This window comes from Heterodontus francisci, chromosome 27, assembly GCF_036365525.1.
Source record: "Heterodontus francisci isolate sHetFra1 chromosome 27, sHetFra1.hap1, whole genome shotgun sequence".
Lineage (NCBI taxonomy): Eukaryota > Metazoa > Chordata > Chondrichthyes > Heterodontiformes > Heterodontidae > Heterodontus > Heterodontus francisci.
The window spans coordinates 58,590,273-58,607,181 of NC_090397.1; the positions used below are offsets into that span (position 1 = coordinate 58,590,273).

Below are 16,909 nucleotides of genomic sequence, written 5' to 3' on the forward strand. Positions count from 1 at the left end.
CAGTGGTGAGGCCTCTTGGCAGCAACCCCCCCCACCTGGCGATGGCATCACAATTTGAACATGTAAAAATATTTAAACTAATGAATTAAATTTTAACCGTTCCCGCTGTTGGTCCCAGTTCCATATTGGTGGCAGCGGCCAGCACTCCCGCGCCTTTGAATCTCCATTCGGAGATCCGAGGCGGAACACTGGTTGGGAGAGGGGAGGGAATGGGGTTAAATGTTTTCGATTGGTCTAGTGGATGGTGGGAAGGGATAAAGTTCATAGTTTATTAACTTGGTTGGCGGGGGGGGGGGTTGGCAGGTGGGGGAAGGTCGGGAGCACAAGGTAAGTTTTTTTTGGGGCGGGAAGAGGGGAAGTAATAAATTTGATGGTAATTGGGGAGAGGTGGGAGAGGGTGGGAATAACTTTATTTAATTTTTAACAGTTATGTAACTTTAAAAATTTAAATTACATTGAAGGGCTGGCGTCCTTAGCAATGGCACCAGATGCCGTTGCCAGACTGCCCACCCCGGCCATCTAAATGAGCTGCCGTGTTTACTATTGTAGCAGCTCTACAGAGTAAATCTCGTGCATGCGCTCCGGCATCTTTGAAACTCGAGCTAGTAAAATTCAGCCCCATCGGGCTCACAGAGGTTGTGGCATCCGGCATTGCTGAGAACACGGAAGATGATGATATCGCCTTATATCCACAATTTCAAAATAAGGGGGAAGCCACCTTGCACCGAGATGAGGAGAAATTTCTTTACTCAGAGAGTTGTAAATCTTTGGAATTCTGTACCCTAGAGGGCTGTGAAAGCTCAGTCATTGAGTATGTTTAAAGCAGAGATTGGCAGATTTCTAAATACCAATGACATAAGGGGATATGGGTATAGTGTGGGAAAAAGGCATTGAAGTGGATGATCAGCCATGATCGTATTGAATGGTGGAGCAGGATCAATGGGCTGAATGGCCTACTGCTCCTATGTTCCTACCCTTTCTCAAATACTAGCTCACCCTCATCCTGCTATCTGGCATGATGAGCAAGCTGCTGATGGTATGACCATGAACCTCTAGCTTCACACCCCACCACCCACACCCACCCCCATCCTCACCCCAACCATCCCCTTCTGATTTCCTGCTTTTGGATACACAAGAACTACCTCATGCCCAGCCACGAGAACTCCAGGGAGGAGCAGACAGATCTACACCACATCACTAATGAAGAGACCCCAACACTTGATCTGACACTCACAGCCACCAGCTCAGATACTGGCACTGGACGTATTTTCTGAGGCCAGTGTAGAGTTGGGATCAGCATGTGGTGAATCACCAGGCATGAGTAGGGTTCGGCCAGGCCAGGAGTAAAGGATGGTTCGTTTGCCAGCTCACTAGAGGGCGAGGTCACAGACCTGTCCTGCTACAGGGTACTCAGATGGGAATTTCGATGGGGCGACATACAGGAAAGTGCTGATGGGCATGCACACCAAGATGCTGGGTGCATTAGCTGATCTGCCAGACAGCCTCCTGTCATTGTCAAGGAGCATGGAGGAGTCCAGCGTTAACTTGGTAGGGGGAATCATGCAGAGTTTGCCCTCTCCATAACCTCTGCTACATCTCCCTGTTGAGTGAGACTGACAGCATAGCTCTGTAGAGAGCTGCATAAATGACCCTACCACTCCTGCCCTTGTGCCTGTTGTGCAGGTCACCTACTCCTCTGCCATCCCGTATGGATACAGCAACACTCCCTGACAAATCCAGGAACTCAACACAACAACTCCAACAACACTCCACAGTACTCAAATACATTTTGCATGCGCAGAATTTCTTAAAAATCACGACACACGAGTTGGGTGCCTAGGCCCTTTAAGTAACTCACATGCAGGGCCCAAGTTGCACCGAAATGCCTGATCTTTAGTGAATGATATACGAATTCACACAATGGACCTGCGTGGTCCAAATCTGGGCAATGGGCATCAGGATATCACCAGTTTAGCTTCTTCTGGCGCATGCAGAGGGCATCCAAAGGGTGCACTACCTGTCAGAAGTAGCCGATGGCACAGCGCGCAACTGCTGGAAATAGATCAGCTACCGTATGGAGATGAATTTTGCACCATGTGTTTAAATTTCACTGAGGTCCTTGGGATTTTCCAACCATTTGAGGTCAATAAATGCAGAAAGAAAAAAAATTCACTCCTGTCTCATCGAGGGCATACAAACAGAGAGAGACAGCACTTATAGTCCTCGAAATACCTTTTGGCTTTCTGAAATATAGTCATTATTCAATATAAACATTTTAAGGAAAAGCTAATTGCTTATTATGGAATTGAAGCATTATATAGGATTACTATTAACAGAGCTAGCTAGACTATGTCATCTAGACTTTTCCTATTTGCTTATGTATCTGTCAGATGCACCAGGTTTTAGGGCTGTTAAGGAGAAATTTAGAGCAGACATCAGTAAGTACTTCATTTCACAAAGTATGGCCTACAGCTGGAACAGGTTAACAGAAAGAGGTATTGAGGCCAAAACATTAAATCATTTAAGAAACAGCTGGACAGTTTAATGGGAAGATGATAGGATTGTTAATGTGGAAAGATGAGAACAAATAATCTCAATGGTCTTCTTCATCTAAAAACATCGTGATATTTACATTTCTTTACTGCACTGTACATTACCCTTAAGGTGGAACCCATTGTAAATAATTTTTAGACACAACTGGTAAAGACTGTAATTTATCCATATAATAATATTCTTTGTGTCTGTATGATTGTAGTGTTGCAAATTGCTTTCTGCTTGGCCCAAGCTAGCCACAGGGCACCATCAGTCAAATGCACATCACAGAAAACACATTAAACTTTCACACCAAAAATTGAAAGTTTATGTAAGTAGAAATAATTCTAACCATTTGAACAAAGATGTAACTCGAAGTTCAAGGTGATACCACTGTAGAGATTTTAAAAACTCAGATCTTAAGTTAGTTGAAGACCTTTCCCTGGTCAAGCCGTGGGCCCTTAGACAAGCCTGGGACTCAATTAATGAGCAGGCTCACTCTCGAGTGTCAGCTGCTAAGGCCTACTGAATTAAATTCTTAAAAGTGAACTGTCCATGAGCGTTGGCAAAGGACGTGACGAGCTATACACATTTATGCAATCTCACCAGTGAAACGCAGGTCTAGATTTTCCTCCTGGTACTGGCCATTTTTGGGGAATTTTCTGCCAGAAGTGAAGGCAGCCACTGATTGGGTTCATGATTGAGGGGGAGAGTTTCCACTTTGTGCTCTATTGGCAATCTGGGTACAAATTGCCAAAGTTGTGCTAGTTTTCCGAAGTGAAGTTATGGTTCCAGTTTCTGTTCAAATTCATTTGCATAATCCACAAATGCAAAATCTTCCATGAAACAGTGCAATTGCATTTAGAACATAATGGTATTTCCTTTTCTTTGCATTAAAAAATATTCCTTAATTTATTTAAGAGTGGTAACCTGGTACAGTTTTATTAATGCAGCCAAAAATGGGTTTATCACAAAAAATAAGCATTTTTAGTAAGTGTCCACCACCTTTGAGCGGCCCAATTTTAAATAACTGAAAATGAATTTTTAAAAAACTTTGCAGAACCATTGACAAATTTCATCAGTGTACAGCAGTCAGTTTCTTAGTTTATTAAGTATCTTTTAATGTTTAAAAGCTTTTAAAAGTTGCCTATAAATGCCTTTGCGTCTTTAAAAAAAAGTTAATTCTTTGAGAGCCTCCTCAAAGGGCCCCAAACAGGAGCAATTAGTGAAAACTCACAATGGTGATTAATTTGGTCTGGGGTGTGGCCAGTTTGTGGATGAAGGGGGGATTTCCAGCAAGATGTTTTTTCAACCAGCTACAATGTGCATTGGAAATAACTTGCGCTTGAAATTCCTCAATCTGTTGTGCTCGTTTGGCTGATATTGAGCGAAAAAACTCTATTCCATTATCTCCCCAAAGGGCTATAATCGATTAGAACTATAGAAAAATTACAGCACAGAAGGAGGCCATTCAGTCAGTCATGTCTGTGTCGGCGGAAAAACTATTCACCCAATCTAATCCCACCTTCCAGCACCTGGTCCATAGAAAAGATCTGCAAAGGAAACCCGACCGAGCCCAAATGCCAGACCCAGAAGTGCCAAAGGTCCGGAACCCGACACATGTCATCGGGTCCCATCAGGGTCGGGTCGGGTCGGGTCGGGTCGGGTCGGGTAGCAGGCCTGTACATCAATACATGGGTAAAGGCCTGCTACCCGACCTGACCCCGACGGGACTCGACAACATGTGCCAGGTTGGGTCGGGTCGCACTGCCGGGTCTGGCATTTGGGCTCAGTCAGGTTTCCTCTGCAGACGTTTACCTCCCATATAACGCTACCCTAAAAGGCATTTAGTCATAGCCCTGCAGGTTATCGCACTTCAGGTACATGTCCGGGTACCTTTTAAAAGAATTGAGGCTTTCTGCCTCCACCACAGTGCCTGGCAGTGAATTCCAGATTCCAGGGTGAAAAAGTTTTTTCTCATGTCCCCTCTAATCCTTCTACCAATTACCTTAAATCTGTCCCCCCAGTAATTGACCTCTCCGCTAGGGGAAACAGGCCCTTCCTGTCTACTCTATCTAGGCCCCTCATAATTTTGTACACCTTTATTAAGTCACCCCTCAGCCTCCTCTGTTCTAAGGAAAACAACCCTAGCCGATCCAATCTTTCTTCATAGCTGCATGTGTGGCCGAATCAGCAGTTTATACAGTTCCAGCATTACATCCCTGCATTTGTATTCTATACCTCAGTCAATAAAGGAAACCATTCCATATGCCTTCTTCACCACTCTATCTACCTGTCCTGCCAACCTTCAGGGACCTGTGGACATGCAGTCCAAAGTGTCTCACTTCTTCTACCCCTCTCAATATCCTCCCGTTTATTGTGCATGCCCTCATTTTATTTGACCTCCCTAAAACATTACATCACACTTCTCTGGATTGAATTCCATCTGCCACTTTTCTGCCCACTCAACCAAACCATTGATATCTTTCTGGAGTCTACAGCTATCCTCTTCACTATCAACTACACAGCAAACTTTTGTGTCATCAGCAAATTTCCCATTCATGCCTCCCACATTTAAGTGCAAATCATTAACATATACCACAAACAGCAAGGGACCCAACACTGAGCCCTGTGGAACGCCACTGGAAACAGCTTTCCATTCACAAAAACATCCGTCGACTACTACCCTTTGTTTCCTGTTACTGAGCCAATTGTGGATCCAACCTGCCACCTTCCCCTGTATCCCATGGGCTTTCAATTTACTGACTATTCGGTCATGCAGGACCTTATCAAATGCCTTACTAAAAGCCATGTAGACCACATCCACTGCACTACCCTCATCAATCCTCCTTGTTATTTCCTCAATAACCTCAATTAAGTTAGTAAGACATGACCTTCCCCTAAAAAATCCATGCTGACTATCCCTGATTAATCTGTGCCTTTCTAAGTGGCAGTTCATCCTGTCCCTCAGAACTGATTCTAACAATTTACCCACGACCGAGGTCAGACTGACCAGCCTATAATTATTTGGTCTATCCCTTGTACCCTTTTTAAACAATGGTACGAAGTTTGCAGACCTCCAATCATCTGGTACCTCGCCTGTATCTAGTGAGGATTTGAAGATAATCCTCAGCGCATCCATTATTTCCTCCCTGGCTTCCTTTAACAACCTGGGATGCAATCCATCTGGCCCTGGCGATTTATGCACTTTCAAGAATGTCAGATCCTCTAGTACTTCCTCTCTCATTATGCTTATCGCATCTAACATTTCACACTCCTCCTCTTTAACTACAATGTCTGCATCAACCCCCTCCTTTGTGAAGACAGAGACAAAAAACTCATTAAGAACCCTGCCCACACCTTCTGCATCCATGCATAAGTTCCCTTGTACATCCCTGACGTAGGCCCTACCCTTTCCTTAGTTATCCTCTTCCTCTTAATGTACTGATAAAACATCTTCGGGTTTTCCTTGATTTTACTTGCCAATAATGTTTCATGACCTCTCTTTGCTTTTCGAATTCATTTTTTTACTTCACCCCTGCACCTTCTATACTTCTCTAGGCTTTTTAAAGTATTCAGATTTTTGAGATCGTCATAAGCTTTCTTTTTCTGCTTTAACTTACCCTGTAAGGTTCCAGATAACCAGGGGGCTCTAGATTTGGCAGTACCACCCTTTATCTTTGTGGGGACATGCCTACATTGTGCCTAGTATTTCGCTTTTGAATGCCTCCCACTGGTTTTCCTTCAAGTAGCTGTATCCAGTCCACTTTTGCCAGGTCACCTCTCAGTTTCATAAAATTTGCCTTCCCCCAATTTAGAGCTTTTACTCCTGTTTTATCCTTGTCCTTTTCCATGATTTTGCTAAAACTAGCTATTATGATCACTATCTCCAAAATGGTCACCCACTGTTACTTCATCCACTTGCCCAGCATCATTCCCGAAGATTAAATCTAGAATTGCACCCCCTCTCGTTGGGCTTGTTGCATGCTGGCTAAAAACGTTCTCTTGAACACAGTTCAAGAATTTTGTCCCCTCTCTACCCTTCACACTGTTTGTATCCCAGTTGATATTGGGGTAGTTGAAATCCCCAACTATTATTGCCCTGTAGTTTTTGCATTCAGAAATTTGCCTACATATTTGTTCTTCTATCTCCCTCTCACTATTTGGGGTCTATAGTACACTCCTAGCAGTGTGGCTGCCCTTTTTTATTTCTGAGCTCCACCCACATGGCCTCGTTTGATGATTCATTTCGCATATCATCCCTCCTCAAAGCTGTTATTGATTCCTTAACTAATAATGCTACACCCCCTCCTTTTTTATCCCCCTCCCTATCCTGCCTGAAAACTCTATATCCATGATGTTGAGTTGCCAATCTTGCCCCTCTTTAAGCCAAGTTTCCGTTATAGCAATGATATTGTGTTGCCATGTGTCTATCTGTGTCCTCAGCACATCGGCTATATTTACTATACTCCTTGCATTTAAATAAATACCCTTTAACACTGCCAAATTCCTGTGCTGCACACTTTTTAACCTTTGCTTCTTCTGTCTTTCAGAGTCACTTGCTAATTTTCTGCCTCCTGTTCCCTGCCCTGAAATTATTCTATCTAAGACTGCGCTCAGGTTCCCATCCCCCTGCCAAAATACGATTGTATTCTGTTACCAAAATGTTGGACATCAGTGGCCTCTTCTCTGTTGCAGATACTTGAGGCCTGCTTTCTGGAGCTAAATTTCACCCTTACCTGGAAGACGCAGGCTCCCTGACGCTGGCAGGAACGCTGTGGGCAAACTGCCAAAAAAATTCAATGAGGCTGAACCTGGAAAACCTGCTGGGATCATCTTGGGACCCAACAAGTGAAGAAAGCCTGACCTATCACAATACGTAGAATTTCCAGATACAGACCATTTGGCTTATGCCAGTGTTTATATCCGACACAAGCATCCTCGCATCCTGTTTCATCGAACTCTATTAGCACATCCTTTTATTCCTTTCTCCCTCATGTAGTTATCTAGCTTTCCTTTCAAAGCTATTTGACTCAACCACTCCGAGTAGTTGCAAGTTTCACATTTTCACCACTCTCTGGGTGAAGAGGTTTCTCCTGATTTCCAGATTGGATTTATGAGTGATTATCTTATATTTATGACCCCTGGTTTTGGATTCCCCCACAGGTGGAAACATCATCTTAAAAAAACATCTTGTATCCATCATTTCTGGTGGGATTCTTTGCAACTCTTATACAACTCTTTGCAAGTCTCCAGCAACCATATTTAGCCACAAAGATATTTATTATCTTTCCCCCAAAAAAATGAGTGTCATGAAGAGCAAGCTGAAGACTGACCTATCATGGTTGTTTTACTTCGTCCTTCTTCCTGAAATGGTTTCTGGCTCTCCTATACTAACCTTGCAAAATCTAGGTCTGCCTCCCGAGACATGGTGATGTTGGTCAGGTTCTGCTGCAGTACAAATATGTTCCTGCACATCTTCTTGATCCCCGATTCACTGATCCGCTTGAAATACTGCGCACCGTTGATCAAAATGCAGGAAATCAGATGACCCAGGCCTACATTCAAAGTGGGGGTGGTTTGGGGAGAAGGAAGAAAAATAAAAAGTTAAATGTCTCCCAAAATTGACTTTTTGATGTTAATCACTTAGTCCCACAGATCATAAGAAATGCAAAAGATACACAACCAGGAATGAGAAAAGACTATGCATACTATTGAGATCATCTCTGTTGTGCACGGTTGTTGAGGCCAAGATGCTGGATCATTGAAGGAATAGTCTGTATCCAGCATTTCTCTCCATCACCACCCGCCACTCGTATCCCCCCTCCCCAATAAGAAGTTCTCATTATTTTTTAAGAATATAATTTTCTTCCCTCCTTTCCTGCAACAACTGATTCAGGCAGAAGTTTGTTTGTCTAAGTACTGGCAGCGCTCTGGTACCCTGCACAAACAATAATTATTTTTGTATGAAATATCATGAACATCTAAAAAGTATTTGAACGCAGAGTGCATTGACATCGAAATCTGAGTCTATTATCATCTACCATTCACACACAATGGAAGGAACATTGGAAGCAGAGGTGTTTCACTCTGGCTCCTCAATCAAAACTGCTGTTGCGATTTACCTCCCTCCCCACGATCTAATGCCCTTCCCCCACCATGCTCCGAGCGCTCCCTCCCTCTGATTTCCATTGCATAATGATCACAAGCAGCTCATTATTTCCCTTCCCAATTGTAACTATACTACCCTAATTCTTCACAGGGAAGTGCACCTCGGACTACCAGCCACATAGGGCTCAGTCTGCAAAGCCACAGCCCCCCTTAAATATGAACTAAATAAATTACTCCCTTTGTCAAATTTAATTTGTCACTGATTCCTTCATAAATTTAAATAATACATCATGTCTCATTCCTCCCCTCCCATAAATTCTTTTTATTTCTTTTCTAAAAAGTACAAGCTCTTTAATGTTCTCAGAACTAACTAATCTAAGTTTTGGAATCATTCTTGTGGTTGTTCACTGAATTCTTTCTCATGCCCCTTGTGTATTTCCTTTAGGGTTCTGTCATCTGATAATGTACATTTGAGAGACAATCCCACAGCTTTGTAGAGTAAATGGAGAAAATTATAATGGTGAAATTGGTAACAGGATAAGCTCTGACTGTAGCCCTACATCAATGACAAAGTCAAATAAATGAGAACGGCAAATATTACAATGTGCTTGTAACTGCACAATATATAAAACACTCCATTGGATTTTATTTTAGAATTGTTTGCCTGGTATTGCCCTCCTAATCTAAAGGAAGTAGCTGAGAAATTCCGGAGCCGAGCAGCACCACCAGAAGTGAACCAGCGCGAGACTTCAAGCTGTCATTTGTTGTGGTGTTGATCCCGCCACAAATGAAGGAATCAACTCGTTTGAATAACTTGAGTGGACACTCAGCAGAAGTCTAGCCTCCCATGCCAGAGCTATGCTGAGGGAAACTTTGTAGGGAGGTGGTCCAATAAACTCCCTTAATGGAAACCTAGGTGAGGAAGATTGGTGAGGTGAGATGGGGCTCCTGCTTTAAAAAGGATGCTGAATAAGTGTCAAAACATTTATCTTAAATTGGCTGCCATGTTTGCCTACAACAGTGACTGCTCTTCAAAAATAATTCATTGGCCGTAAAGGGCTCTGGGATGTCCTGAGGGTGTGAAAGGTGTTTCTTAAATGTGAGCTTTTTTCCCTCTTTCTTATCTATTTATTAACACACATTCACTATTCAACCCTATCTGGCTGCCTATCACCTGTGACATACTTTCCACAGCACCACAGTAACTATCATGTTGCATAAAGTGTTTAATTATCTTCCCTTTAAACATTTAGTTGATGATGCCCATTTGCATACAGATATCCTGTTCTCAATGCAACAGTTCCTAAATTCTCTCAAAGAAAATTCATAATTGAAGGGTGGGGAAAAAAAGAATGCAAATGTGCTATTACATTGCAAATGTGCAACCAACTGGGAGGCATTGCATCAATTTAGTTCATAATTATGCTTGACTGTCAGTGTATTTGTATATGATTGTAATGCAGTAATACAGGTATAGTTCATCAGCTGGTGTCAATAAATCTCTTTTGAATCCAGCAATTGATTTTTTGGTGTATTAATGGCTGAAAGTCAATGATCAGAAAGCAATCTTGGTGCAACCACATTTAGTCGTATTGATTCAGTTTCAACCCATTTACCTTCAAAAATGTATTGAAACTTGTGCTGCTGCAAGCTGCCACTCATCACTTCCTCAATGGCGCTGATGTCTTTGTTCAGTCGTACCACCAGTGGGTCATAATCCATGCTCTCTGCATTCGCAACGATGGCATAGTTGCCTTGCTTGGCCAGCGGGATTAAATAGTGAAAGCAGTGAACTCTGAGGAAACAAGGGAGGATGGTGAAGTCTCTGTAGCTGGAATGATGATCCAAACTGCTGCTTGAGAGGCAAACTATTATTCAGGAATTATGTGCACAGAATATTGTGTTTTTCAAGGCCTTCACCTTCTGTTAACACCACTCAGCCTTGATCTAACGAAAAATGTTTGTACCCGGCTTAATTAGTATTTGTGACCAATTCATCAGCAGTAATAAGTTGTTAATTACTGCCATTGGGGCTGGCAATTCTACAAAAGGAGAAATCTTATCTGCACCATGGTGATGTGCTGAGCAACAACCAGTCGTTTCAAAGGACTGCTGAATTTCAATTGGATCATATAATGGTCACATTTATAAAAGAATCTCAAGGACTGATAGTGCTATAAATGATATTTACAGCCTGTAATATTTGTGCCAAATACAGAAAAGGTAATGACGATCTCCAATAAGAAAAGGATCAGCTGCTTCCTCCTGACCTCCATTGGCACCACCATCATAGAGCTCCTATCCACAACATTGTTTGGGTTTGGGGTGGGGGGGGTGGTGGTGGTGGGGGTTGGGGTGGTGGTTGGGGGAGTTATCACTGACCAGAAGCTTGACGACACCACATCAACATAGTGGTTAAAAGAACAGCCTAGAAGTTATGTTTTCCACTGCTAGTGACTCAACTCCAACCCCCCAAAACCCCACCACCATTTAAAAGACGTGTCAAGAGTTTGATTGAGTACCTGTCACTTATTTGGATGGGTGCAGTCATCACAGCATTCAAGAAGCTCAACACAATCAAACACAAAGCAATCGCTTCATCAGTGCCCTGCCACTGAACTTGATATCGATCAATTTTCCCTCTAAATCACACATCATCCTGACTAGGACATACATCGCTGTCCCTTCCTAGTTGTTGGGTCAACATCCTGGAATTTCCTATCCAGCACCATTGTGGGGTCACTATCAGCACAAGGACTGCAGTGATTCAGCCATTACTTCCTGCTCCTATCTTGACCAACATTTATTCCTCAACCAACAACACTGAAAATAGACCAACTGGTCATTGCTTTTTCTGGGACCTTGCCTTGTCCAAACTGGCTGCTGCCTACATCAGAACAGTGAATGCACTTCAAAGTAATTAATTGGTTTTGAAATGCTTTGGGCATGAAGATGGTACAGAAATTAAAGGCATCCAATCCAGGAGGCTGTGGTGAAAGGAAGGCCAACATCAAGGGCGCATTCTCTTCCTGCCCCCTCTCCCCTTTCAGCCACCTCTCTCCTTCTCACCCTATCTCTCCAGAAATACTGATATACCGATGGCCATGCTGCACTAAAGGCCTCTGTCTGGGAGGGTTTTTTTTTAAGGTGACTTTGAATTTCTGTCATGGACTGGGTTCTGGGTCCATTATTCAAGTATAATGCTGTGGCCATTAAACAAACTCTATGAGACCTATATATTATACAAGCAAACGGTTTATTAAAAACAAACCAGTGTGAACAATAGCACAGTAAGCAAGCAGTACAATCAGGCGTCTGAAAGGATTGTAGAAGTACCATACCGACAACCTGTATACCCTAGTGAACCAATAAACAGGATCGCTAGCCTGGATTTACAATTTGACTTGAAGCCAATCAAAGCACATGTCACATTCTAACTTTCTCAATTCTTCTGGGTCTTAATGCCCGTATACTTCTGACCTTCCCAACTCTTCTGGGCCTGCGCCACCAATTCATGTTGGTGCTTTTGAAGGGGGAGGGAGTGGTTTGGCACTTGATCATCCTCCATCATCAGAACTAAATGGTGCAATTTTAAAGGGGTGCAGCAACAGAGACCTGGGGATGTATGTACACATGAAGGAGGCAAAACAAGTTGAGAAGGCTGTTTAAAAAGGCATACGGAATTGGTCATCCTCCATCTGAGCACTGTGTTGGGGCAAATCTGCACCTCTGGTGTGCTAGCCTGATTTTTTCTCTCATTTTTATGCAACTGAAGTCTGTTCCACTCAATAAATCTTTACATTTCAGATCAGCCTTACTCCTCTTTGTCCTATTGTTTTATGTTGGTCTCATTTCAGTGCCATCTCTTGTTTTTATTTTAAGCACTTCGGAGATCGTGCTACTCACACTTTATCTCCTAGAATCATGGAATTATACAGCATAGAAAAGGACCATTAGGTCTACCGTGCCTGTGCTGCCTCTTTGAAAGAGCTATCTAATTAGTCTCATTCACCTGCCCTTTAGCCCCTGCAAAACTTTATCCAATTCAAGAATTAGTCACAATGCTCCAGCTGGGACCTCACCAGGGTTTTATAAAGGTTTTGCATAACTTCTTTGCTTTTGTCCTCTTTCTTTCTTTGGCCTCCTTATCTCGAGAGACAATGGGTAAGCACCTGGAGGTGGTCAGTGGTTTGTGCAGCAGCGCCTGGAGTGGCTATAAAGGCCAATTCTAGAGTGACAGGCTCTTCCACAGGTGCTACAGAAAAATTTGTTTGTTGGGGCTGTTACACAGTTGGCTCTCTCCTTGCGCCTCTGTCTTTTTTCCTGCCAACTGCTAAGTCTCTTCGACTCGCCACACTTTAGCCCCGCCTTTATGGCTGCCCGCCAGCTCTGGCGATCGCTGGCAACTGACTCCCATGACTTGTGATCAATGTCACAGGACTTCACGTCGCGTTTGCAGACGTCTTTGAAGCGGAGATATGGACGGCCGGTGGGTCTGATACCAGTGACGAGCTCGCTGTACAATGTGTCTTTGGGGATCCTGCCATCTTCCATGCGGCTCACATGGCCAAGCCATCTCAAGCGCCGCTGACTCAGTAGTGTGTATAAGCTGGGGATGTTGGCCGCCTCGAGGACTTCTGTGTTGGAGATATGGTCCTGCCACCTGATGCCAAGTATTCTCCGGAAGCAGCGAAGATGGAATGAATTGAGACGTCGCTCTTGGCTGACATACGTTGTCCAGGCCTCGCTGCCATAGTGCAAGGTACTGAGGACACAGGCTTGATACACTCGGACTTTTGTGTTCCGTGTCTGTGCGCCATTTTCCCACACTCTCTTGGCCAGTCTGGACATAGCAGTGGAAGCCTTTCCCATGCGCTTGTTGATTTCTGCATCTAGAGACAGGTTACTGGTGATAGTTGAGCCTAGGTAGGTGAACTCTTGAACCACGTCCAGAGCGTGGTCGCCAATATTGACGGATGGAGCATTTCTGACATCCTGCCCCATGATGTTCGTTTTCTTGAGGCTGATGGTTAGGCCAAATTCATTGCAGGCAGCCACAAACCTGTCGATGAGACTCTGCAGGCACTCTTCAGTGTGAGATGTTAGAGCAGCATCGTCAGCAAAGCGGAGTTCCCTGATGAGGACTTTCCGTACTTTGGACTTCGCTCTTAGATGGGCAAGGTTGAACAACCTGCCCCCTATACCTCTATTTATAAAGCTAATTCCGTATGCCTTTTTAAACAGCCTTCTCAACTTGTTTTGCCTCCTTCATGTGTACATACATCCCCAGGTCTCTGTTGCTGCACCCCTTTAAAACTGCACCATTTAGTTCTGATGAAGGGTCACTCATCTGAAATTTTAGCATCTGTGGAGAGAGAAGCAGAGTTGCCAGACCTGCTGAGTATTTCCAGCATTTCTTGTTTTTATTTCAGATTTCCAGCTTCTGCAGTATTTTGCTTTTATTTACCATTTAGTTCATATTGGTTCTCCACATTTTCCCTTTGAAAATGAATCCTGTTATGTGCATTATTTTTTTCCTTCCCCATCCCTTTGTTCTGTTCCTTAAACATTGTTCAGCTTTAACTGATTTGAGTTCTGATGAAAAGTTACACCTGAAATGTTAACTGGTCTGTGCTCTCCACAGATGCTGACTGACCTGCAGAAGGCTGCTGGTTTCTGGTCTTCTTTTTCAGATTTCTAGGATTTGTGTTCTCTTTTGCTTTCTATTTAGCATTAACTGGAATCTTGGAAGCCCAAAATAAAAATAGACAATGCAAAGCAACCTAATCTGCAAATTAATCCAACAAAGGAAAGATAAGTTAAAGGGAGAAATTTTGACCTGTTTCAGATACTGACCAACTCACTGTGTATTTCTTACTTCTACTTTGAAAATGCATTCTATTATCTAAAACATGTCCATAGGTACTGCTTCCAATTAAAATAATCTCTTTCCAAGGGGTTCAGACCCCAAATAGAATGTCCTTCCAGTTCATGCCACCTTCTGAACCTGTTTTTTTTTTATTCCTTCCAGCTACCAATTATTTCTTACAGATTTAATGTTTCATTCTATGCTTTAATTCAATAAATATTTGATTAAAAATCAATTTTGCAGAAGTGAACTGATGAAATCAGTGACTGAACTTGAGGTGGCAGGAAATGAACTGAAGGAAATTGGGGAGTGGGAAAAAAGAGGGAGAGGAGAGGATGGGATAAGGTGGGAAAAAGCATAAATTTGTTCTGTAATGGGGTTCTTGGAATGTTTCCCTATGAAGATATCTCAGAACTTTTATGCAATTAGGGTCTCAGAATTTTTGCTATGGGGAGCTCTTTGTGTCTTTCCTTCTCTCGATCTCTCACACACACACACTTTCTGACACATAGGTGGTGCACTTACATATAGAGCTCACCATCTCCATATAGTCTGTCAGAAAGGTTTGGAAGGTTTTTAAACTCAGCTTTATTTTAGCAATTAAAATAGCTGAGTCACCAGTACTTTTAATTAAAAGGAATAAAGCTTCACTTTCTTTACAAGGTAAATAAATAGGACTTGCAAGTAATGCGAAGGGTTCTGCCAGGTAATCCCACACCCCTACTGATTAATTAAGTACTCATTACAATAAATTACATGTCAGTCATGTCAATAGTGGATCTCACCATGAAGCTTGCCTCTTTCAAATTATCTCCCACAAAATAGCCATCAGATGACATGTCAGCGCATTACCCCTGTGTTTTAGTTGAGCAAGTGAAGCAGAAATCTATGAAGGTATTCAGAGGCAGTTGGTGTCATTCATACCATGGATTCTCAAGCCCAGCTTCTGTTTTCAGATTTCTCAATGCCTTCCAAAACTCTTCAGTTTAAATCCTGTTCACAAATCCTATTGCAGAGAACCTCTCTGCTACAAAACCATCCCAAAACTTTCATCTGCACAGCTAATTTAAATGGATAAGAAAAAATTAAGGATGAGAAAAGGCCCTTCAGCCCTCCAAAGTGTGTCCCTTCAGTATCCTAATTCTCCCAATGTGGCATCAATGTTTTGAATGCCCTAAAAGTTTCCAGTCTCTGACAGATTATTCTAGAGATTTATTGCTGCTTTTAGTACCTGATCTCAAATCTACTTTTCACTACTTTTGACCTTATTTGACAGTAGTATTTTATTTGTGAAGTGTTTAGAAGTCCACATCTGCACTCAAATGCACCTATCTGGACTATAAAAGATCCTGATGGAGAGGACACAGACAGCAAAAAATAAATAGCCAAACACTGCACAAAAAATGGCCATGATTCAAATACCAGCAACCACAATGAGGTATGTTAGGCTTAAGAAATGAAGTCAGGCAGAGCATCTTCATTCAAAAGATATTAGACACATGGCATAAATTACCAGGAAACAAGCAGACATTATAAATAAACATAATATTGGCATTTATATGGCACCTTAGCACATTGAAGTGCATTCAAATACTTCACAGAAATAATTATTTTTGAAGTGTAGTGACAACTGATATGTGGGAAAAATGAGGCAATTAGATGCATCTGAACAGAGAAGAAGCTGTAAGTAGGTTAAGAAGTTGAATGGGATTGATGCAAGAATAAAGGGACAGCCTTGTTGGGCTTAATGGCCTTTTGTAAAGCCTTATGTTCTTTTAAGCAGAGATATTGTACCTGACTTCCAAGTGAAGCACCAACAGGCACTGGTCAGCCATTTCCTGAAACAACCTTGCAAGATCATTGAGAGTCTCCATAATCTGCTCAGATACTGGAGGAATATCCATGTTTCCATGAACTTCTTGCCCTGGAGAGACAGCTGTGAAATAGGAAAACACCACAGAAATAATCAGCACACTCAGAACAGTGTCAAACCACATTGACTGTAATAAGTAGGGATGTTAATTTTAGAATTAGACATTAAAAAATTATTTGCCTGAGATGGGAAATGCAAGGATCACTGAATTCCATCAATATAGATTTTTTTAAATTCAGTCACAGATCTGGGCATTGCTGGCCAGGTGAGCAATTATTGCCCATCTCTAACTGCCCTCGAGAAGGTGGTGATGAGCTGCTGCCTTGAATACAACTGAGTGGCATGTTAGACCATTTCAGGGGGAAGTTAAGAATCAACCACGTTGCTGTGGGTCTGGAGCCACATGTAGGCCAGACCAGGTAAGGACAGCAGATTTCCTTCCCTAAAGGACATTAGTGAACCAAATGCATTTTTATGACAATCTGGTACTTTCATGGACGCTATTACTGATACTAACTCTTTAT

At 42.6% G+C, this 16,909-nt stretch overlaps 1 protein-coding gene across 3 annotated transcripts in view; it reads right to left on the bottom strand.

The window, feature by feature from the left end:
- The window catches only part of exoc4 (exocyst complex component 4), a 606,100-nt gene that overhangs the window by 58,166 nt on the left and 531,025 nt on the right, over nt 1–16,909 (bottom strand). For all 3 annotated transcript variants that reach the window (XM_068059446.1, XM_068059445.1, XM_068059447.1), the window contains exons 14-16: nt 16,307–16,448; nt 10,260–10,438; nt 7,931–8,090 (exon numbers count right to left, since the gene is read on the bottom strand). In XM_068059446.1, coding sequence (XP_067915547.1) covers nt 7,931–8,090; nt 10,260–10,438; nt 16,307–16,448 — 481 coding nt within the window. The remainder of the gene's footprint in view (nt 1–7,930; nt 8,091–10,259; nt 10,439–16,306; nt 16,449–16,909) is intronic.